The sequence below is a fragment of the Rhinolophus sinicus genome, linkage group LG03 (genome assembly GCF_036562045.2).
Source record: "Rhinolophus sinicus isolate RSC01 linkage group LG03, ASM3656204v1, whole genome shotgun sequence".
Taxonomy (NCBI): Eukaryota; Metazoa; Chordata; class Mammalia; order Chiroptera; family Rhinolophidae; genus Rhinolophus; species Rhinolophus sinicus.
In genome coordinates this window covers 80,701,049-80,725,429 of record NC_133753.1, presented here as the reverse complement: position 1 = coordinate 80,725,429, position 24,381 = coordinate 80,701,049, and the positions used below count along the sequence as shown (strand labels likewise).

The 24,381-nt window shown below is 39.2% G+C and overlaps 1 protein-coding gene across 10 annotated transcripts in view; it reads right to left on the bottom strand.

Annotated features, from left to right (window-relative positions):
- The window catches only part of NPAS3 (neuronal PAS domain protein 3), an 856,235-nt gene that overhangs the window by 214,152 nt on the left and 617,702 nt on the right, over positions 1–24,381 (bottom strand). For all 10 annotated transcript variants that reach the window (XM_074328134.1, XM_019754550.2, XM_019754551.2 and 7 more), the window contains one exon: positions 23,243–23,332. In XM_074328134.1, the coding sequence (XP_074184235.1) occupies positions 23,243–23,332 (90 nt within the window). The remainder of the gene's footprint in view (positions 1–23,242; positions 23,333–24,381) is intronic.

Sequence of the window (24,381 nt, the reverse complement as noted above, 5' to 3'; positions counted from 1 at the left end):
AATATCCCAGTGTCATGTTTATAGCCATCTGTGTAGAAACAAAATCAGGTTTGGACAGCTTTTATCTTGCTAAGGTTCACATATTTTGATGTGCGGATGAATACTTGGGTTTAGAAGCATAAATGTATTAACATGTTTGGCAGGGGAAGTGAGTGGACAGCTTCTTCAAAACTAGCTCTTTCAAGTATTGATGGAAAGTAATTAAAACAAGGTGAACCATTTTGGGGGAAAAATAAAACCACCAAAATAAAACAAGGCACAGTAGTTCTACTAGGCCAGATTTGGAGCTTCCCACAGATACGAATAAAAACAAGATTTTTCCAAGTAAGAAAACTGAAGAGTGAGTGAGCCATTTTGTTTTATAGTCATAAAGATGATTTCCTCAGTTGTAAAGTAATGAGGCAGCAGGCAACCACACCTGGTTGTGCACTGCCTGGGGGACTGAGGCTAACTACCCTGGCTGGAAGTCTGCAGGCTGAGGTATACCGGATGCAAAAAGCTCTCCAGCGTTTAAAGCCCAGAGGTCACTGTTAGGCCTTTCAAATACATCTGCCATCTGGCCTCATTCAGTTCCCCTATAATTATTTCCCTTTCCCCTTTCTGCCCTGGAGTCATCTTAGAAGGAAATTATTAAGCATAGGATTAAGTTCACAGCAAACAATGATTTTTTTTAATCTGACATAGCTGCGATACAGCTTTTACTTCATACCTTCGGTAACTTCCTCCTTTTGCCCAATGAATACAGAAGGAATTGCTTGCTCTGAAATTTCCATCCAGGAAGCTGGCTTCTCTGACCCCTGTAGCATTTACCAATTTTTCCTGAACCCAAATTCTATAACATTTTAAATATACATAAAAAATTACTATCATTAACCCTAGCAAGTGGGTTTATAAACATTGTGACTAGCTTTAAGATGGTCAAGTACAAAAGATTTAGCATTTCATGATTGACAAAGGGATTTTAGTAAAATGGTTGGTCTACAAAAATCTAACTTCAAATTAATAAGTAAAGCCTGAAATAAAATGGAAGAACATTGTAGGAGACCCATATGGTAAATCTATAGGATAGCAAACATCCAGATTTTAAAAAATAATTTATTTTTCAATTACAGTCCACATACAATGTTAGTTTCAGGATTACACATGTATATAACTTACGAAGTGATCACCCTGAGAAATCTAGTACCCATCTGACACTATACATAGTTATTACAACAGTATCGACTATATACCTTATGCTGTACTTTACATCCCCATGACTATTTTGTTACTACTAAGTTGTGCTTCTTCATCCCTTCATCTTTTTCACACATCCCCTGTAACTCCCCTCCCATCTGGCAACCATCAAAATACTCTCTGTAACTATGATTGTGTCTCTGTTTTGCCTGTTTGTTCATTTTGTTCTTTAGATTCCCCATATAAGTGAAATCATATGACTTTTGTCTTTCTCTGTCTGACTTACTCCACTTGGCACAATATCATCTAGGTCTATCCATGTTGTTGCACATGGCAAGATTTAATTCTTTTTATGGCTGAGTAATATTTCATTGTGTGTGTGTGTGTGTGTGTGTGTATGTATATATATATATATATATATATATGAAACACATCTTCTTTATCCATTCATCCACTGATGACTACTTCCATATCTTGGCTATTATAAAATATACTGCAATGAACATATGGATGCATACGTCCCTTCAAAGTAGTGTTTTGGTTTCTTCCAGATAAATACCCAGAAGTGGGATTGTGGTCCTTCTTTGTCTGTTGTTATAGCCTTTGTTTTAAAGTCTATTTTGTCTGGTATAAATATTGCTACCCCAGCTTTTTATTTTTTTTTCCATTTAAACTTTCATGAAATTTTCTTTTTCCATCCTTTCACTTTCAGTCTGTGTGTGTCTTTCCATCTGGTCAGTCCCTTGTAGGCAGCATATGTAAGGGTCTTGTTTCCTTATGTATACAGCCACCCTATCTATGTCTTTTGATTGGAGCACTTAATCTACTTACATTTAAAGTAACTGTTGATATTTATGTAATTATTGCCATTTTATTATTCATATTTTCTATCTTTTCTTTCTCTTTCTTTTCCCTTTCCCTGTCTCTTTCTCCTTCTTCTTAAAGAAGTCCCTTCTGTGTTTCTTGTAATATTGGTTTAGTGGTGATGTGCTCCATCAGCATTTTTTTTTCTGTGAAGCTCTTTCTCGTTCCTTCAATTTTAAATGATAGCTTTGCTGGGTAGAATAATCTTGGTTGTAGGTCCTTGGTTTTCATCACTTTGAATATTTTGTGCCAATCCCGTCTGGCCTGCAAAGTTTCTGTTGAGAAATCAGCTGACAGTCTTATGGGAGCTTTTCTCTTGCTGCTTTTAAGATTCTCTATTTGTCTTTAACCTTTGGCATTTTAATTATGATGTGTCTTGGTGTGGGTCTCTTTGGATTTATCTTGTTTGGGACTCTTTGAGCTCCTTGGGCTTGTATGTCTATTTCCATTGCCAGGTTAGGAAATTATTCCATCATCATTTCTTCAAATTGGTTTTCAATTCCTTGCTCTCTCTCTTCTGCTTCTGGTAGCTCTATGATGCAAATGTTGGTATGATTGACAGAGGCCCTTTAAGCTATCCTTATTTTTTTGGATTCTTTTTTCTTTTTGCTGTTCTGATTGAGTGTTTTCTGCTACCTCATCTTCCAAATTGCTAATTCAAACCTCTACTTCATCTAATCTACTGTTGTTTACCTCTAATATAGCCTTTATTTCAGTTACTGTATTCTTCATTTCTGAGTGGTTCTTTTTCATGTTTTCTATCTCCATTTATGCTTCCTATCTCTTTCTTGAAGTTCTCCCTGGATCATCGAGCATCCTTATAACCAGTGTTTTGAACTCTGCATCTGATAGATTGCGTGTCTATTTTGTTTAGTTCTTTTTCTGGAGCTTTGTTTTGTTCTTTCATTTGGGAATATTTCTTTGTCTCCCCATTTTGGCTGCCTCTCTGTGTTTGTTTCTGTGTAATAGGTAGAGCTGCTATGTCTCCTGGTCTTATTCAAGTGACTTTATGTAGTAGGTGTCATGTGAGTTTCAATGGCACAATCTCCCTGGTCACCTGAGCCAGGTGCTGCAGTTGTGTCCCTTGTGTGGATTGTGCTTGCCCTCCTCCTGTAGTTGAGACTTGGTTGCTCTTTGCATGTCACTGGAGGGATTGACCCTCAGGCTAATTGGTTGTGAGGACTGGCCATGATTATATGATTATAGTGGAGTAGCTGTTGTGCAGGGGCTGATACTATGGAAGAGGATTCACATTAGTAGGGCTCTGGTGCCTGCCTAGTCTGTTCTTTGGATGCATCATCTGTGGAAGTAGCCTGGTGGTGCTTCAGTGTGGTCTGAAGCTGGCTTTCAAGCTTGCCAGCCCCCAGGACCTTCTGGAATGGGCTCTGCCTGAGGCCAAGTTCAACCGCAGCCTATGCCCTGCCCAGGATCACCTGGCATGAGCCACAAAGAGATTCATAAATGTCTTCCACCCACACTGGGCTTGGATATGCCTAGTGGAGGCTAAGCTGTGAACCAAGGCTGGCTTCCACTTGTGCTGGGCTTGGGGCTGCTTAGCAAGAGGTACAAGGCATCCGAGGCCAGATGTTGCTTGTTTGGGGTTTGTGAACCTTTAGAGCTTTTAGGAAAGTCCATAGCATAAGCCAAGACAGACTATTTGTATGGAAAAACCACTGGAAGTGGTTTGGATGTGCCCGAAAGTTGGGTGGGGTGGGGATCTCACGGAATCACCAGCGAGGGGCAGGCAGAATTAGCCAGGTTGTTTGGAGACTCAGATATGGTGCCAGCCTGAGACAACGGGCTCTGCCAGCAACTCAGTCTGGAAGAATGCTGCCCCTCCAGCCCTTGCCCTGAAACCAGACAATTCAATCCTCCCTGTCTGTCCTGGCACCTTTCAAGGTTCTGCCCCAGCACTGGCGTTCAGAGCGAGTGAGTCCATCAGTGAGTAAGTCCATGTACGGTTGCTTTAAGAGGAGCACCTGGGACTCCAGCAGCCCTCCATCTCACTCCGCTCAGTCTCCACTGGTTTTCACTGCCAGAAGTTATGGGGACTTCTTCTGGCACTGGAACCCTGGGCCAAGGAGCCTGGTGTGGAGCTGGAACCCCTTGCTCCTCTGGGGGGATTTCTGCATCTGACATAGCCCTCCCTATTTTTAACCACCACATGTGGGTGTAGGACCAGCCCATCCTACACCTCTGTCCCTCCTACCAGTCTTGAGATGGCTTCTTCTGTATGTCCTCAGTTATACAGCTTCTGTTCAACTAGACTTCAGGCGATTCTCAAGGATGGTTGTTCTGTAGTGTAGTTTTAATTCTGTTGTGGTCATGAGAGGATGCAAGCAGAGCATTTACCCACTCCACCATCTTGACTGAAAAATTGAAACATCTAGATATTTTGAAACATCTGTATTACTGCTTGAACTTTTCCATTTTTCCTCAATGTTTGGTATCATGTCGACACAATAAGATCTTTCCTTCCAACTTTCGTCAGTTTCAAAAAAAAATTCAAGGAAACATTCCATTACATTATTTGTTTTGGATACTTCTAGGCTGAGGCTAACATCTTCACCTTTTTATTCCCCATAGTATTATGGAGTAGATGTCTAATACATACTGATTGAATGATGGAGAAAAAGATGATGCATAATTAAATGTACAAATGAATAGGAAAACTATTTCTGAATAGACCAATTCCATTATTAGTAATAGCATATCTATGAACTCAGGACTACATTTATTCTGAAACCTTCATTCCATGCATCCATATTTCATCAATCTTTATCATCTCTCATTATAATATATAGAGAGCCTGAGTAATTATTCTTGTTTTACAGGTGAAAATACCGAGGAACTGAGATATGAAATCTGTCAATTCACATACTGAGTTTCTGTAAATCATTCGACTGCCCAGCCCAAATAATCCAATAAAATATGGTGCTTCTTTGAGTATAAAGATTTATTATTTGAACCCCAAAGACATTTATTTCTATATTTATTTATTCATTTTGTTCTGGGGTCTGAATTACTGAGGTGTGTGACTAAGAGGACTTACATTTGAGACACACTATGGGACTCATTTTCCTGTCCAAACTCCTTCATTTTTCAATCACAGAGGTTAGCACTCTCTGTCTAGCTGGCAGTGATTATTCTGGATAAAATGGTGATGATAGTGGAATCTCCCTCATAAAAGTATTATTGGTAGAACCTACCTCACAGAGTTGCTGCAGGTATTCACTGAGAAATCATGTGTGGAGGGTTCATTGTAGATTCTGACGCATACCCTTTGCTCGAACAGATCTAACCTGCTTTGGTGGATAATGCTAATGCTGTTAGCATTGAACCTGGTATGTAGTCTATTCTCAATAAATGTTAAGTTCATTCCCACTTCCTGCTATGTACATGGTGATAATGTTTGCACTCCCTCCACTGTTTTAATGTGTTGTTCTGTGAGAAAGGATAAATCTGTTTTATGCTCTGGTTTCATGAAATGATGAGTAGGCTGGGAAAGGAAAACCAATTTTCCTAAACTGTAAGTGATTCTAGCCCTGCCTCCCCTTGGTCAACTAACGTAGAAGATTGAAATAAAGTTCAGAATTGACCGTCCCATTATAAAAATCCCTGATCGCGGAATTATTCATATGAGCAAAATACGCTATGGAAGTTGGATGATATTCACCCAGTCAGTCAGTCAATAAATATGTCTTTGGTGTCCATGATAAATGTAGATTACTATCCCCATAGGTCAAAACCCTGAGTGATCAGAGGACGGGTATCAGCAGTCCATCTGACTTGTAAAATGAGAAGGAGGAAAAGGAGAGTGAGTTGAGAACTCACAAAATAGCAAAGAGAGCTACGGCTGGCAATTTCTTTTTGAAAGAACATGCTGATCCAACAGGCTGTCTAAGGCCCAGAAGTGACTTTCAAACTCTGTGGGGTATGTGGAAAATTGGCACAAAGCTGAAAGACACAGGACCAGAGATCAAAGATGGGTTGTATGTGGCCACGAAAGGTCCTTTTATTTGCCTTTGGCATTGAGGGATGGGTGTATTTGGCAACTGTCCTTGTACAGGTCCTTGCATGAGCAGTCTTGGAATTTCAAGCTGTTCTAGGGACTATGGCTCAGGATTTCCACAAACATTTTTGATCAACAATGTTTTGATTTCCTTACCCCTAAAAGGAGTAAAGTTATTGGGAGGCTGGGTTGTTGGTGGAAAGGCAGCGTTCACTACGTTGGTACCGAGGAGAGAGAGTATCATGTCACTCTCAGTTTAGCCCTTCCCTTCCATAGTAGGAGAACAAAGTCTCAGAACTGGGTACTTCTGATGGGAAAGAAAGTCGATGTGAGGGATGGAGCCAAACAGTAGAGCCTTGGTTCACCACTTACTGGCTCTGTGACCCTGGCCATTCACTACTTGTAATTTTCGTTTCTGCATCTGTCAAATGGGCATAAAATCCTTATACTCAGCCTTGCAAGATCGCTGTGACCATTCAGTGAGAGATACAGGAATGTGTTCTAATACCTCCCCATCTTTCTGCAGATGACGGATCTATCTATGATGGCCTGCATCTGGCCACTAAGAAAAAAACGAACGTGAAAAATACACACCCTGCCTCACAAAGCCTTAGGAAGCAGAGCCAGTGATTTGGGAAGAATGGGTTTATAATTTTTATATTGGTAGACTGAAGAGATGTCATTCCCAGCATAACTATTTGTAAACGTAAGAGGTATCAAAGGCGCCAGAGAAGAAACTGAGCCTCTGTTTGCCATCAGGAATTGTTTCCCTTTGGTTGTGCTATAATTGTAATTGAAGAACACCTTTTCCACAATGTTACTTAGTGCCATGCTAAATTTGACTGTACTGATCAAAAGTTTCAGCAGCTGCTGTATCTTTACTCACACGGCGACAAGGTAAATCTTTACCTCGTGGCTCTGAACAGCTTGTGTTCCGCTGACATTTCTTTTTTTTTAAGGAAGATTAATTTGAAATTTATTTTCCCCCAACCCATTTGGCTGCCCATTCCCACATCTCTGACAAAGGGAAAGACTCAGAAGGGGCCAATATAAGGCTTAATTTCTCTGCTGAATTACTCTGAGTGCCTGCTTTCTGCTCTTTATTTGTATAAACATGGTACAATATGTATGTGACTTCAAGTGAAAGACTCCCAGGGATTGGGTCAGAATGTCTCACCAATGGCAGGAGATGCTAAATGCTGTGTTTCACTCTAGATTTGTATTAGAAGAGGGCATTTTTAAAGTGGCCCTTTCTGATCATCGTGCTAAAAAAAAAAAAAAAAAAATGGAGGTGAATAAAGGTGAACAATTGCAACCTGGACTAAGCTCCTGCAGGCAGGGGTATTTCCATTTTTTGTTTTATTTATTGAGATCTCCTTCTCCGTTACTTAATGTACAGAGCCAAGTTATTTTGCACTGCCACCAAGCAGGAGCTTTTTAAATGATTCAGGGAAGTATAGCTTTCATTTAGGTTTGTGCCCTCCAGTCTGTTTATACTGGTCGATACACTTGTCTGAAAAATATAATGGATTAGCACATCATTCAACAAGCTAGTCAGAAGGCAAGCTCAAGGCGACAGACACCAAAAAGTAAATTACAGTCAGTAGTAGGGGTAGGCCATGCCTCGAGCTAGGAAACCGCGTATCAGCACAAAACCTGTATTCTCTGAGAATGGTGGTGGAACTGAAAGGGATGAAAAATTTACACTCAAATATAATAAAACAATCAGCTCTACAAATTCATATGGTACTATAAACTGTGTGGTTTATGACACCGAATGCAAAGGAAATCTGGCTCTCACAACCATCCCACACGTTATAACCTCAGCTGGAAACAGACACGGATGGCATTTGTTTCATTTAATAGGCCCACTTCCTCAAGCGGGCATATATCATGGCTTACTTTAGACATTCCATTTACATATTTGCAAAATGATGGTTTGCCACACGTTTTTACTTGGCAACCCAAGGATTGAGGTGGGCTACAAGGGGGTGGGGAGAGGGCTAAAAACAACATATTTCTTCTTTCTCAGCTTCCTCTCTCTTTTCTTCCACTCCCTCTCCTTATTTCCTTCTTCCTATTCTCTTTCTCAAGAAACAAAAAGCAGTATAGAGACACATCTCAAGATCATGCATTTATATTTTCTATGTCACCTACTTTGACACGAACCAAATCATCACAATGGTACCTATAAGTCTAGTTACAATTATTAAACGGTTTTCTGTTTTATAACCAGTAACAATTAAAAAGAAGAATTAGAAATGGATTTTAAAAGCCCCAAGGCTTTTTTGATTTTTTACTATAAAATAAACTCCAAACAACAAAACAAATCACTTCTTTTACCAAGAGCTACTGAAAGACTATAATGTTCTCAGGCGTTGTACCTCCATAAGAATATTCCTTTTATCAGTTATACACTAATTGAGAGACAGATGAGCATGAAAAGAATGTGGGAGCCTCAGTACTGAGAGTGAACATTAAGGACCACTGGAAAATGTACAAATTCAAAAAGAGACTTGTAACATCTCCCATCTTCTGAGCTGCTTGGATGTGATGTAAGGAGAGCAGAAAAGGTGGGATTTCAAAGTTTGAAATATAAAGAATACTTCACCCACTGTTTTTCCCATCTATACAAATTTATCAGATATCAATAGAGGGAAGCAATGAATACAATCCTTGAATCTTGGCGTCTGACATTCTTAGTGGACTTGATCACCAATGATCAGTGGAAAGGTCACAGGCAGCAGACTGCAGTCTGGTGACTGATGTGCTAATTAAATGGTCCTCATTAGTTGCATCAGGTGCTGGCCCACAAGTGGATCCATGACCTCTCCTAGGTTATCCTAGGGCTTTTGACTCACAGGCAGTACCTCCAACAGGCTAGGCAGAAAAGGGAATGACCCTGGCCTGAGCCTGTGGCTGGTCTTTCCTGCTCTGATCTTTCCCCATGCCTGGCTTCATTGCTACTTTGTATCTCCGCAGGTTGCACCCCTATGTGGATGGACCAAGGCTGGCTGAACAATCCAGCAAAATCCAGCAAAAGTCACTACATAGTCTTCTGGCCTCACCTGGTAGAGACACCATGAATTCCTTCCAAACTGATCTCTCTCCTTCCCCACTTCCAACTCCAAACTCAATTCCTCAATTTCTGTCCCGCAGAAGAGCAAGAGATATTCTTGTTTATTTCCCAGGTTCATGCCCTTCACACCACGAAGATTATTCTTTTGAGACCCGGGTCCAAGGATTATCCCTCTCTCTAGAATTTTTAACTTTCTATATGCTCAACTGCTCAACCTAAAGGCATCAAAACTTAATAAGATTCATCAACTTATCTCCCCCTCAAACTAGTCTTCACTCTCCCCTTACCCTACTCACCTTCTTTACCCCTAAACTTCTTGGAAGAGGGACCAAAACTCACTGAAACATTTGTACCTCTCACTCAACAAGCCACTGCTTTCTGGCTTCAACCTTCACTAGTGTTACTGATAATATTCATATCACTGGTAATCTTCTAACTGATGGATACAATGGCTTTTCTCTATCACTTTTGGACACTTGATCACATCCCTTCTGAAAAACTGCTTTGTCTTTGACTTTCCTAATGATAGTTTCTATGGTTCTTCTAGAGGAGGCGACTCTCCAGGTCATTTCCTGATTATTTGTGTTTCATCTGACATGCTGCCATCTCTTCCACCTGTCAGTAAATTGGGATCTTCTCAGGGTTGCCTTCTCAGCAGCCCCCACTCCCTCCTTCTTGAACTGTAAATTCTCTGTGGTAATCTCATCTACCTCCCTTGGGCCCAGGTACAATCTATATGCTAAGCATTTCCCAACCTGTACCTTTGAACCCAACCTCTCTCATGAGCTCTGCAGCCTGTTTATTCAACAGATGGCCCACAAGTTTCTCAAATGCCACGTGTCTAAATTGGAACTAAGTTTTAAAAATGCTCTTCCTCCTGCTTTCCAGCACATTTGATCAGTCACCACGGCATTGATCTTACCTGAAAAAGTCCTCTCAAATCCATCCCCTTGTCTTTATGTGTACTTGTGTGCTCTATTGTAATTCTTTTTTTTTTTTTTTTTCATTTCTTCCCTGGACTATTTATTGGTTTTTAAAATGGGAAGATGCCATCTATCTTCTAATTCTTTTTGCCAGATTTTTTTTTTCCCTGAAGCACAGATTTAATATTTCACTTTTCCCGTTAAAACATTTTATGGCTTCCCAGGGTCTAAAAAAAAAGTCCAATTTCCTAAGCTTCCTCTGACACCCTTTCCAACTTGGCCTGGTTCTAACTTTCCAGACTCATCTCTTGCCATAAGAAATGACTTTGCAAATATGCCTCCCTCTGCCTGAATACCACCTTCTCCTTTTCTGCATGGAAAATGCCCATCAAGGCCTGACCTAAATGTCATTTCTTTGGTAAATCCTTTGCAAACTTCTCCATGCAGAGTTAGTCATCCACTACATTATCTGTTCCTGAGGCTTGTAGTGCATCTTTTTATCTTAACATGTGACATTCATTAAATTATTTGAGATTAGCTACGTATAGGTCACCGTAGCTGGGTTATCGTGTCTATGACATCTTGAAGACACTGGGTCCTTGAGGGCAGGAAATATGCCTATCTATAGCTTCAGTTTTTAGCAGGTTTTGGCACATGTAAGTCATCTAGTATATTGGCTAAAGGCTGGCAAGCACGAATGTACATTAATGTGTGGCAAACATCATGGATACCCTGGGTTTAGACCCTTATTATTGATTACTGCCTCCTACTATTGAATCTTGGAATAGTTCTAATAATGTTGAAGATCAAAATTGTAGGATATATCTACGTAATTTTACCAAAGTTTTAGAAATTCATTTATATGCACTGGAATTGTGAGAATAACTATTTTATGGTTCTGAACATGGTGCTTAATTGTTCCAGGTCTCAGATTCTCCTAATCCATAAACTTTGAATAATTCTACTTGTTAACTACCTAAAACTCCCCAGAGACAGCTAGTAATAACGGTTAACAGTGAGTGCTTTGGAGTCAAGTGGGATGGGCTTAAGCACTAGTTCTGCTACTACCTACTTATATAACCTTGGGCAAGCTATTGAATGTCTCTGAGCCTCAATTTTCTTATCTGTGAAATGGGGACAGTAATTGTACCTAATAACAGGAGTATAAATTTTAATAGTAGGAAAGTGCTTAGAACAATGTCTGGCACACAGTAAGAGCTTAATAAATATTAGTTATAATTATTGTTCATCGTGAGGCAATAAATATGAACAGAAAAGGTCCACAGAGTGATAGGAATTCTTCACAGAGGAGACATCAGGAACATGTAAGTCAATCATACGGATAATAATACATCAGAATTGTTTAGAATTCTATACATTTTCAGTGTGTTCGTTCTTTTTAGATCCATCGTCAGACAGCCAATGAAAGGTTTGGGAAATGTAATAAATATGAATTGACTATGTTTAAAGGTCTAGAGTCAGTAAAATCAGTATTCTCGAAAATGAACTACGTTTGTTAAAAAGACAGTCAATCTATCCTTTGCATTAGCCCAGAATAAAAGGGTAAGGGCGAGGTACCTGGGAGAACTACAGTTACTGACACTACTGACCTATAAACGTATCCCCTTCAGCATGATACACAGCACTTCAGTACCCTTGTTTTTATATAATTGCTATTACCAAAGCCTTTCAATTTCGAGTGCTCAAACGAGAGCAATTCATATTTCAGATAATCTGCCAACGAGGAAAACTAATTTCAAAATATTTGATCATAAAAGTTGTCCTCAGCTTCTCCAAAGATAATTTAGTCAAATAATATCAGATAATCTGAAAGTAGTCTAAGCAGGAAATTGCTAGAGACTCCATCTAAGCAGCCTCCATTTGCACTTATATAAATGTACTGAAAGTGTAGAAGACTTTGACAGCCTGCCATATGTGATTTCATTCCATAGCCTACCTACTTTACCATCAAAAGTTATATCCTTTGAAGCATTGCCAGAATTACTTTACCCCAATAGATATGCTAGATGTGCCCTTTAAAAGCCATATCATTTCTTTTCTACTCTGACTAGTTCAGGGTAGCATCTGCTCAACTAAATTCCTTTGAAGGTTAAAAATAAAATAGCCTATTTCTCCCAGGCTCCCCTCCCCCACCTGCCCTAGCGCTTATGTAAAATGTCCAGTATTGGATGAATTTCAGAGCGCACACATTTTAAAGAAGAAGGAACCAGAGAAATCACCCCTTCATTTCACACTTAAGAAAAATTAAAATCCAGGCTTCTCATGAAGGTCACTGGCCTGATTAGCAGCAGAGGAAAGGCCAGAATCAGGGTGCCTGGATCCAAATCCAGAGCACTTTCTCCTGCTTCTCCCAAGACGGCAATTCTAACAGACAAAAGGATCACGCCAGAAACTGACAACAGACACACCACCCACAGAGTGTCTTAATTTCATAAACAGAAAATGAATGCTTGGATTTCATCTCCAGGAAAACATTTGCTTTTTAGAAATAGTCATACTTGGCACTCTCTCTCCTCAGCGTTGCTGACAGTTGTAGTCAGTTATTACACTGTTGTGACTTGGAAGCTGATGCCCCCAAACAGATCAAAATTAGTAACATCATGATTCAGGATTGTCTATGTTCCCCTTCAGCTTGCTAATCTATGCTTCTTTTATAATTATTTTAAAAGGCACTATCTGATTTCCTGAGCACCGCCCCAGGTGTTCTCGGTGATAATGAATGGATAAACATATCATCCAGTGTCACAGAGCAGTTGTGACATTTTAGAAATATCTTCAGTTTAAGTCTTCTCATTTCAATGTACATTACACCCAAGGTTGCAGGCTTGTGTTTTTACTAAAGAGCTGAATGAGTCCCAGTAATTGCATGATTTACTTGTCTGCTCAAGTGAAAAGGTTTTGAAATGTAGTGAAATGGCACGGTCCTTGCCTGGTCTTTGCAAACCCTGCGATGTCAATTTTAATTAATGAGCTGGAAAAATTATGTTTTTTCTTTTTTTCAATTTCAGGGAATTGGTTCCAGTTTCACCTCTTATTTTCCTTGAACTTGCATGTTCTATTGAGGGACGTGTAGACTTTTGTAATTCACACAGACATGTACACAGAACCATCCCAGACACGCTGAATCTTTGCTGCACAGCAGTTTGAAGTGAACAGTCTGACCACGTTTCCCTCATCCAGACGACCAGGTTGCAAACAACCTTCCCCTTACACTTGGCAACCGAGGCTGAGGAGATCCCCACGCTTACTAGGAGCGGTGAGCACTGCTTGCTCTTAAAAAGTTGTCTGCCAACAGAATCTCATTTTCCACATAGTCATTTCTGATTAAGCTTAAAATGGAATGCCTCTGAACACTTTAATTTTTGTGCCTCTCTCCCTTTCCTTCACCCTCTTTTGATTTTGTCAAGTAGATAATGATTCTCTGCATAGATATTTAAAAAGAACTCATCACTTAAAGGAACAGTTCATAATATAAATAATCCTTATTTAGGCATTTTGCGATTTTGCTAGCCTTGACATTTCTTAAATGCAAGCCTGTACATTTCATGGGAAAGAACCAGATCCTAGCTAATGCTACCATTTCTGTTTTCTGGAAACATTCCTCTACATATAGACAAGTAAATTTTGTGCAAATGTTTTTTAAGCTCCAAAAAGTATCAAGTTCAACAATTAGGGATTTTGATTAAGCAGATCTAAGCATCTAATAAAGTACAGTAAGAAGAGACACCTGAAAATCAAGACAGACTATAGAATGATAATAAAACTCTGAAGTTGGGAAACCATCCCCTGTATGTATGCTCCTAAAGCTTAGCTCTTTCATAATCAAAAGGCAGTTTCCTATTGTTTCCTTGGCAAAGCATTACTTAAAGGGATTGCCAGTGGTTCTAAAACAATGCTCCTACTGGGAAGAGAGGCCAAAAGGGAAGTGGCTGCTGGAGACAAAGCTTGCTTCACCAAAACCCAGAAGAATGCTAAATGGAATCTATGATTCTGTACCTAACATGCAAATGCTGTATTACTGACACACTTCTGAGATTTACCAAATACCACAATTGGCACACAGGTATTCTCTTGTCACCACTGCCAAGGGACTTAACTTGCCCTGAAAACATCCAATCTCAAACTACTTTTTTCCTTCCCAGAGAAAACTTCTTTCTGCACACATTCTTATGTTCTCAAAAAGTTTGCATAGTTATTGAAAGTAATATATATACTCTGCCAGCACATTAAAAATTAAAAGCATCAGAGGAAATTTTTCTCGTATTATTGAATATGGTAAATTTGCAGTGGTAGGAGGCTGCCCGGGGGAGGAGATGCCCAAAGGAAACCTGGTTTGCTGTTCTAGTGAATCATTTTGGAAACTATTTATATCAGTAGACAAAAATGCAGTAGGCCCCCAAAACAAAAAAGAAACCAATTTATACATTTATATATGTAAGTATGCAGGCATATACATCAAAAGATGCTCTAAATCATTGGAACAATTGCTATCAGTCCCTTTAAAAATGACCATTTAGGAAAAAGAGATTGCATCTTTGGACTGTCATCCAAAGGGGACAGAGGGAATGAGAAGGATAAAGAGCCAAGCGGCATTTGTTGTCTAAAACCAGCATCGATGTGCAGGTCATCAGACGAGTCCTAGAACTTATGCAAAAACCTAAAGTCAATTTCCTTATTATATTCCAACTGAAATTGTTGCCATGTTACTCCTGACATGAAAACTATGTCTTCTTATGTAAGAGCTATAGATTGAATGTGTGTGTGTAGAAATGAAATTTGGATTTCACATGAATTTAACGATTTTCTGACCCCCTTCCCAGGAGGTCAAGTTATTTCTTATTCTTCATATGAGCAGCTTGCATTTGCTCATCACTCTCATAGGGTCCAGGAGAGCGGAAGGATAGCTGGCTTAGGTGGAGAGGTATTATTTTGCATATTGCCTATAGAAGCACCATATTATAGACAGAAATTATCTTTACTTTCTAACTTTGCATAATAAAATAAGCCCTTAAATTAATACCATATAGAAAATACTACTTGTCAGGCAAAGAAATGCTTTCCAGAAAACTGGGGACATTACGTTGCCAATGCCTGCATGAATAATACATGGGTTAATTCAGAAAAACACCGTTTCATTATTTAAAAATGAATAAATTACGGACTTAGAATGATGACTAAATTTTCTTCTCCATCTTACTTTGGCTCAGTGCTCTATTTTAAAAATGAATATGAAAATGCCATTTTACCCACATAAATAAAACAAGCTAACTCCTCAAAAAGTAGTTTTTCTGACTTTAGATTTCCTGATGCCATTAAATGTAGACCCTCCATTTTCTTTTTTCTCTTAATTATATTAACTCCAGAAATTAAGAAGCAATGTGAAAGGTCTTAAAGTAAACGTTTGAAATTGGTGAGCTTATCTTTTATCGTCTTCTGATTCTGTGATTCAGTCTAACTAGAAAATCCCCCTTCCCATATAGACTTTGTGTGTTTTGGCCTCAGCGCCTGGTAAAATATGTCCAAAGGAATAAACAGGAAGACTATAACACTCATGTATGATGACACAAATTTCTTCCGTTTTCCTTCAGAGATTTTGCTTGACACTAAAAGGTCTGTTAAAAATCAGTCCCATTTGAGGACTGATGAAGACCTGGAAGAGAGAAAGAAACGCGCCAGTAATAAGAAATTAATTTGGAGCTAAAATAAGTAAAACATCCCCCATGCCGTGCATTTAGGCCGAACATCAAGTGACAACCAGCAGATTATGCTACCGATTCCTAATGCTGGAAATTCGGATGGCATTTACTAGCATAACCTTTCAACTCTGAGCACATCAATAGAGGCCGACAGTGGCTTGAAATATGATTCCTTGCAGATAGCATATCCTCATTCATCTGGCTGTGCCGCTCTGTGCTCCATTGCACAAACAGCGTCTCACCCACTTCTGAGAGGACACTAATAAAAAAGGCATCAATTTTCAGCTCTAGTACTACTGTGATCTCTTTATATGTTCGACATCCAACATTAAATTAAAATGCTGTTATAAATCCTACTTTCTGAATCTGGAATGAGTGTTGGGTTTTTGTCGCATGAGACTGCAGCAAATCTTGTCAAAAGCAAGGAAGCACGTCTTGTTCACTCAGAATTAATGTTGTGGATGAAAGAAGGAGGTAAAAGGGGTTGAATATGGTGAACTGAGGGTGTCAAAGCCAGTGGGGACTGTAGCTTCAGGGTGCCAAACAGGCAGGGTATTTGCTGCTTTCAAGAAGTGGCTAATCAAGAATTGTAATTATCAACGACAAGCTGTGTGGCAGGAAGATTACTGATAAATAGGAATGCGCATGCACACACACACACACACACACACACACACACACACACCCTTATACATCAACAGAAAAATTTTAAACATAAAGAAATGGTCAATTATTCCTCTACGGCAGAAAAATATTTTCTAAGCAACAGTGGTCCCGAGAAAGCCTCACGGATTACATCAAAACCGAGGCTGCCCCTGGGAGGCAAAGCCCCATAACACAAGGTGACATGCCATTTGGATCTTACGTCAGTATTACATAATTTTACAGTTACACAAGAAACACCTAGAGTCACTGGATGGTGAGGGAACGACAGTATTAGAAACTAAAGTACATGGATTAAAACCGTTTCAGAAGCTTTCTGTGTCAAGATTGCAGGGGAGGGAAGAAAAGAAAAAAAAACAAAACCTTGCAAGTACAAGAAAGAAAGACCCTGATTAGCTGTTCCCATTTTGCTAAAGATGGGAACGCACTGTAGGAGAACATTAGGGAATGTTTCTACGCTTCCTGATAAAAAGATCTCTGCTAATACAGGTGAGCGCCTAGAACTATGTGAACTAAAAGGTAATAAGGGCTTCACCAAAGATACAGAGCACGGAGCTGCGGTGTTCTTCCGTCTGGCTCATTCATAATTACGGAGGAAATAAAGAGGCGTGTTTGTCTGTTTGGAAGGGTGGGGTGAAAGGAAAAAGGGGAAGAGTGAGCAGTTCAATATCTGGATCGAACAGAGGAACTTTTTCCCCCAAGGATCCTGCTGGGAGGAACCTTGACATGCACAAAGTCAGAACGTAGGCGAAGTTGCCCTGGTGAGAACGATAAGGTCACCCGTGGGATTGCTGAGATTATCTCTGTCAAGCACTCGGACAGCATGCAGTCAAATGATGCATCATGCAGTCATTTTCGGGGGCAGGAGGGGGGGAAATCAATTTCTTCACCAGGTCGGTATTTGCTTTTCAAAGTGCCCTTGTAGGCCATCACCACCAAGCATTTATCAATTTAAATGTTGTAAATTGATAATGTGCCACTGTGCCTTGTACTGTTTCTGAATTATTTTGATACTTATATTTTCTCAATAGTTTCTAAACCCTCAGAGCTTCCACATTCAAAAGGGCATTTTTCTTTGTTACACCCAGAAGTGATAAACTTTTTATGATTAGTATAGGAGAAAAATGCAGACTTGCTGGGGGAAAAAAAACACAGAGGCTGCAGAAAATTATACATCTTCTACGTTTTTTTTTAAATTAAGGTATGCCTACTTGAAAGACTCTAAAAAGGGAGGCCACAAAGCAATATTTAGAGGGCTATGTGTATTCATTTATTGAAGGAACTCAGGTTACCCTAATGTTGCATAAATTTAGAACACCAACTGAAAAAATGCTAGCACTTGGCTCCATTATTATAAGCTCTCTGCTGTGTTGAAATAACTCTTTTATTTTCTCTTTCTAGTCCAGCTATCTAGGATGCGATAATGCCAAACAAGAGTAATAACTTGTAAGGAAAGCTAATACCTGCAATTGTTAACCCCACTAAAGAAATTACATATATATATATATATATATATATATATATATATATATATATATAAAACAGTCTTTTACAAGCATGGAAGTGAGTGTATTAACCACATACTAACCTCAACTTGATTTGCGATTTGCATTGAAAAACAGAGTGGAAGAGTTGAGGTTTGCACTTTGGAAAAGCAAAAGAAAGACATGGCAGTTGCAAAGCATCTTTAACCTCCAGTGATTTATTGGCCCTCAGCCAAGTTATCAGGGGAATCTAATTCTTCTTTATTATTCAAATAAACCACATTTGGCACCATGGTTCCCTTTCAGAATAGCTTCACAAATAGACTGAGCTCTGTCATTTATTTGACCTTGTACGTGTGTGCTGTAGCTGTAATTTTATTTGCCATTCTATATAACAAATGCAGAGAAATCTAAAATATGGAGATAACAACAGAATGGGGAGAGGAGTTTATGGTAAATACAAGTATATTTGCATGGCCTCAAAAAAAAACCACAAAACACCAAATTTAAAATAACCGTTTACTCCTTTCACCTTCACCTTTATAGCTCTTATATCTCAGCCACCTTGGTCCTTTCAGCAAACTGCCTTGAAACAAGCCAATTTGTAACCTTGTCTGTAGCTACCTTTTGGCTGGTTTACAACAGCAAGGAAGTATCTTCTACCAATGAGAAGAGGGAAGTGACTCTATGCAAGCTGGGCCCTGGAAGAAGTGGGGGGCATTAGAATACTTTTCAAGAGATGGTTTAGCCAGCTGCAAGCTTTTTTCTAATCTCACAACATAAAAATCTGTTAATTTTCCAGTGTGCTCTAGATCCCATTTTATTTTAAATAGGACTCTGTGTTAATTTGAAAACATTTTGCTGGCATAGGTATGTATCGGAATCATCATCGCTCACCTCACTTTCAAGGAAAAATGTTTTCAGAAGCTATGAGTCCATTTTTATCCTCCGGTTGACTGAGACCCATCTCCTCTGCCTCTGGCAACTGTAATGTTAAATTTCTCAAAAATATTTAAAAGAAAACGCACGATTTGTATATCGAATAGGAAAAGCTGATTTAAAAGCACAGAAACCATCAAACTAGTCAATGCTATTGTAAGGTTCGGATTCCAGAACATCACTCTCAAAATGATCTTTGGCACCCCAACAGCTGAGGGGGTCATGGGTCTTCTATCTGCCTATGAGGTCTGCAAAATATATGTGCATATTTACTATATGAGTCATTACAGCTTTGCCCTAAATATGGACTCTACTGGGAGCAGTTCAATATGTTATAACCCACATTATCAGCCCTTACATAAATTATATTTGAGATTTATTTTTCTATTTCTGTCTCAGAGAATCTTTGCCCTCCTTGAGAAGTGATGCTTCCTTAGTTTTGATGGTTGGCTTTATTTCCCTTTTTGCTTTGGTTACTCGGAACCTCATAGCCAACTTTGAAGCTTGATCAGACCATTTATGTCTGTTCTTATAAGCCTCGATTGTGGTCTCCTACTCTGTGATAACAGATTACCTATCTTTATCTTTTGCTCCTTATATCCTAGTTCTATTTTGCCATTACTTTTTATTGTATATGTTTATGTAAGCTATTTCCTTTGTGGAAAGAAGAGGGTATACACCAACAAATAAATAGTTCTCTAAGCTTTAAATCCTATATCAAGCTACTAATGCTTTTTATTTATCATATAAAGTCTCTTTTGGATCCTTGGGGATTAAGTCCCTTGAAACAGATTTCATAAAAGCTGACCACATATCATTGCTACATTTTCAGTGTTAGGGAATCCACTCTGTTGTCTTTCTTCATTTTCACTTCTGCCTATTCGATTATAGTTAGAGAACAGAGTTGTGTTTAGCAGCGCTGAGGGCCATCACCAGGTATAAGAAGTCATTTAATTTCCATGTAAACCAAACTCAGCATCTATATTTAGGGATCATCCTTTAAGATAAGGCCTCCGGTGAGTCACTGGAAATCATTTTTACTAAGAAAAGCAAGCCAACACTGCGTATTTCTACAACCTGAAACCACATCTTGGATGTTAAGTTAAACATATATCTCTGGCAAAGTCAAAAGGGCTGCCGAGGAGGGTCGGACATCATCATAGATCACTTCATTCCCATCATCATGACAGTATGAAGATACTTTAAAGAGAATAACGGCCACACACACACCTTGGATACCAGGAGCTGTGACACTCGATGGAGTGTAGAAGAAAAATCCACTCTGGCTGTCTTTACATTCAAGCTGCACAACAGAGCTCAGTAGAAGTGTCTCTACTTGGTTTCCTCACGAGCCAAAAAAAGAATCCTGATTCTTTCCTGAACATAAGCCGTTTTAAAGCCACCATATTTATTTACATGTTGAAAGAAAATAAAACTGAGGATGGAATATCTTGAGAGTTCCAAATGCAGACACCACTATGCTCTAACAAACTGCCATGCTTACAAGATTCCTCAACAATTTCACTGGATGAGTCTTTGATGCAACAGTTACATGTTAACTTTATTTAATGAAACTATTTAAAAAGGAAAGGAAGGAACATAACTCTATAGATTCCTTATCACTATCTAGATGAAATAACCACAGAGGCAAAATTGTAGGACACGAGCAGAACATTTGGTTTGCATTTAATTAAGGGTGTGTGTGTGTGTCTGTGTGTGTGTATGTGTGTAAAAGATGAAGTGTTTACTTAATAACTTTAAGTACATTTTACATTGTGTGTTACCCATGAGCACCCCACACCCTCACAACTGAAGAGAGTGCTGAGGAAACTTGGGAAGGGTTATTGTGTCTCAGGAACTTTAATTACCCGATTCGGACTTAGAACGTTCACTGGGTTGGCAATCCTTTCCCAAAGTTTTAGCATAGATTTGTTTCCCCTTCATTCTTTGGGCATTGAAAACATACCATGCTTTTATCAGATTATTTTCATGTTGACCCAGAACTATTCTTAAACTTTAGTTCTGAACTCTAAATACATATGTCGGTATATGCAAAAATCACTTTCTAGACGATGGACCCTACATCATTTCAGTGCATAATACCTCCAAAGGAAAACCTCTGTCTTGTACCTCAGAGTCTCTACCTGCATATTTGACCGAACACATCCACCCAGAGGGCAAAGGCACATTACAGCCAGCATCTGCCCCCAGGTAAGTCACGATGCTGACTATCGACAGGCACTTTAAAACCCACCACATATACACAAGCAGGGGAAGACCCCACAGAAGTCACCAGCTACTGTACCATGTCTGCACAGCTGCTTTATCTAGCAGAAACCTCAATAATTCGTCTCAGATTTTAGGACAAGATTGACTTAACATTACAGTAGAGAAGCAGTGAAATAAACTGCTTTTAAGGAGAAACCAGCACAGGGTTAAAGCCAAATTTTTCCTGAACAGATGATATTTCAGATGGCCATACTATTCCAGATGCATCAATTTCCTTGAAAATCCAATCCATATATGTGCATATGCTGTGCTGGCAGGAGGACTGACTGAAATGGCCAAAACCCAAGAGCTAATATTCTTTTGGCCAGAATAATGCAATTATTATTTTCCTAGCTATCAGTCTAAGCATACAGAGCCATCTGTTATGCAAAGCAAACATACACATCTCAATTACAGAAAATGCAGTTGCCTTGACAGAATTTGGATTACACCACTAACCAGGGCTGTAAAATGTGTTTTGAGCTAGTATATAATGGATGCTTTTCAGGAGTTCCCTAATTAGCATTTACCTGCTTAAACTAATTATTCATCCTTCTTCATAACTGGCTGATTAAACTTTGTTGGATATTCTGCATAAAACAGATGAATATGGGCATTGCAGAACAACAAACAGTGGTGTTCCCGGTTCTACTATACAATATTAACATGGTGGCACACTAATTTCAAAAGTGGAGATTCCCAATACTAGGTCCCAAACAGATTAAGATAAGGCTTAAAGTCTATTAAAGGCTATTACAAAAGCAGAGATTTCAACAAGCTATTTCAGCAAGAATACTAATATTAAGTTAACAATGGCTCAGTTTCTATCATTTGGTTTCCCGAAGTCTGCATAAAATAGAATTACTCTATACACTATAGTGAATAGCTTGCATGCTCTTCAAGGAAGAGTTAATGGACCCTTGCTTGGATTCTCCACAGTAAATAATCAAATTTGGCAGTGTTTCTCCTCTGCCCCCAGCCCTCCTCAAATGCCAAATATCTCTCTTTATTATTTCCCAATGTCTTTCTTGATTTAGCTATTACCCAGCAAACTCACTAACACCCACCAGTTCCAGCCGTGCTGGAGGCCTCCTTAGAGCAGTGCCAACTTTCAGAAGCAATGAGTCCAGGGTGGGTCCTAGTTAGGAGGAGAGAGGCAAATCTTATCTCTGTCTTTAGCCCCAAGGGGCAACTGAACGAGAAAGAGATTATCCGATTTGGCAGATCATTACACACCCACAAAAGCCCTCCCACTCAGGCTGTGTTTTCCTTGTGCCAAACCCATCAGATGAAAAGGGTCAAACTCAGCCAATCACCTGGATGGGCACAAATATCCAGATGTTCCGCATTTTTGTGGCGAAAACATCTGGATAATTAGTTGAATCGCAAACTTTCCTTCAGGGTATTTTGGCATTCTATAGACACAGCTTGTGTCTTGGAAGCCAGTGGAAGTAAAAGTTTGGTGTTCCAGAGGAATATCGAGAACTAACATCTAGGATTTTTCTCCCTTGCCCCATCTGCCTCCATCTTCTCATCTTTTCACCTCTGACAGACACATATGAGTCACTAAACTGCAAAGAATGAAAGGCCATCTTAGTTTATGAAACTGTCTTGCAGCATTGGGAAGCATTTGCAAAGGCAGCAAACTATATCCTTGTTGGAACCCTCCCTGAAACACATTTTAATGGTCTCTCTCAGCATTTCTTGACTCCAAATGACTCCCTGTCATTGTGTCAGCTCCCAGGATAATGCAAGGAACTCCATAAACATCCAGTAATAGGACACAAGGGAAGTGCTATTACTGTGTCCCTCTCCTACTGGGCACAGAGGTTTCAAAGTTCAAAACAACTGAGGGAAGAAACTTCATTTGTTCTTAATAAATTAATAATGATCCCTGGGGGGTGGGGAGGACTAAAGTTTTTGAGCATGAGTTTATTCCAAATGTACTGAACTGACACATATAATTTTCCCACCGACTTTGTGAGACGAGTCGGGTAGAGCCATCAAAGAATAAATTTGATCATTCACGCTAAGCAGGATATCCACCGAGGAAGGAAAAAGCACAGGCTCAAGGAGCCTTTACAATCGCAGCCAAGAATCTAAATAGTTTTACTTACCTGTGAGAGGCCTAGGTAGATGGAGACTGTTTCAGAAATGTACAAAAATTTTCCTTCTTGATTTAGTGCAAATACAAAGCCATCCAGGGACTGCAGAAAAAATAAATACATAAATTGGTTAACAAATGTATGTGATGGAGATTTAATTAGTAAGGCATCTGATACAAAGCAACACATAAGGAATTGAAGACCATTTTTCCCTTCATGTTTAACAAAAGTCCTAAGATCTTTTATCATTGCATTATATATGAACAAATTAAAGGTCTGAATTAGGATTACAAGCTTTCCTTTATTTCAGCGACTTCCTTATGTCACTGTCATTTTGATCAAGATACATTACATTCATGTATAAAATCAGGTCACGCTGATTTTATGAGATGTTGCCTTTATTTTTTTGGATTCAGTAGCTACTGAGATTAAATCAGCAAGAGTCTCCATTTAATAGCAGAACAGGAATGGAAATTGTAATGAAACAAGAGAAAAAAGGGTTCCTGTATGAAGAGCAAGTAAAATCACCACTTGAGCTACTATGGACATTAATAATTTGCTAATTAATAAAGGACTATGCCCTCCTCAGTCCCATTATCCATTGTGTTAGAACCAGCAGGAGAAGCCATACATTATGGGTGAATGTGTATAGGCTGAAACCTTATAAACTATAATCCTTTTTTGCAAAAGTCTGTATTTAAGTTTTCTTGTGAAGGATCTACTTTCTATTACAACTCCTGAACTGGAAACAGAAGAAAGGGAAAAAAAAGAAGGATGCTACACATCGTCTGGAACTCCTGAAACCTTAGTTCACTTTGTGAACGGAGGGTTGCATTTTCAGTTTAATGAATGGTGTAAATCATAATGGACTCCATCCGCAATATACCACTTAAATTGAGAATAAATTTGTTTCCAATTCTTGCAATCCGAGTGCATTTGATATGTCCCATCATCCTCATGTCTTTGGTGTTGCTTTATTTACTGAGTTTTAACCAGGTAGATTTCCTAAGTACTGCTTGCACAGGAGAAGAAGTGTTAACGATTAGTGATATTTACCGAAGCTGTGAATTTGGAAGTAGAGGCAACCCACGATGGGAACAAGGTATGTGGCAACACTAAATTAATAACTTGTTTTTAAAACATCGAAATGT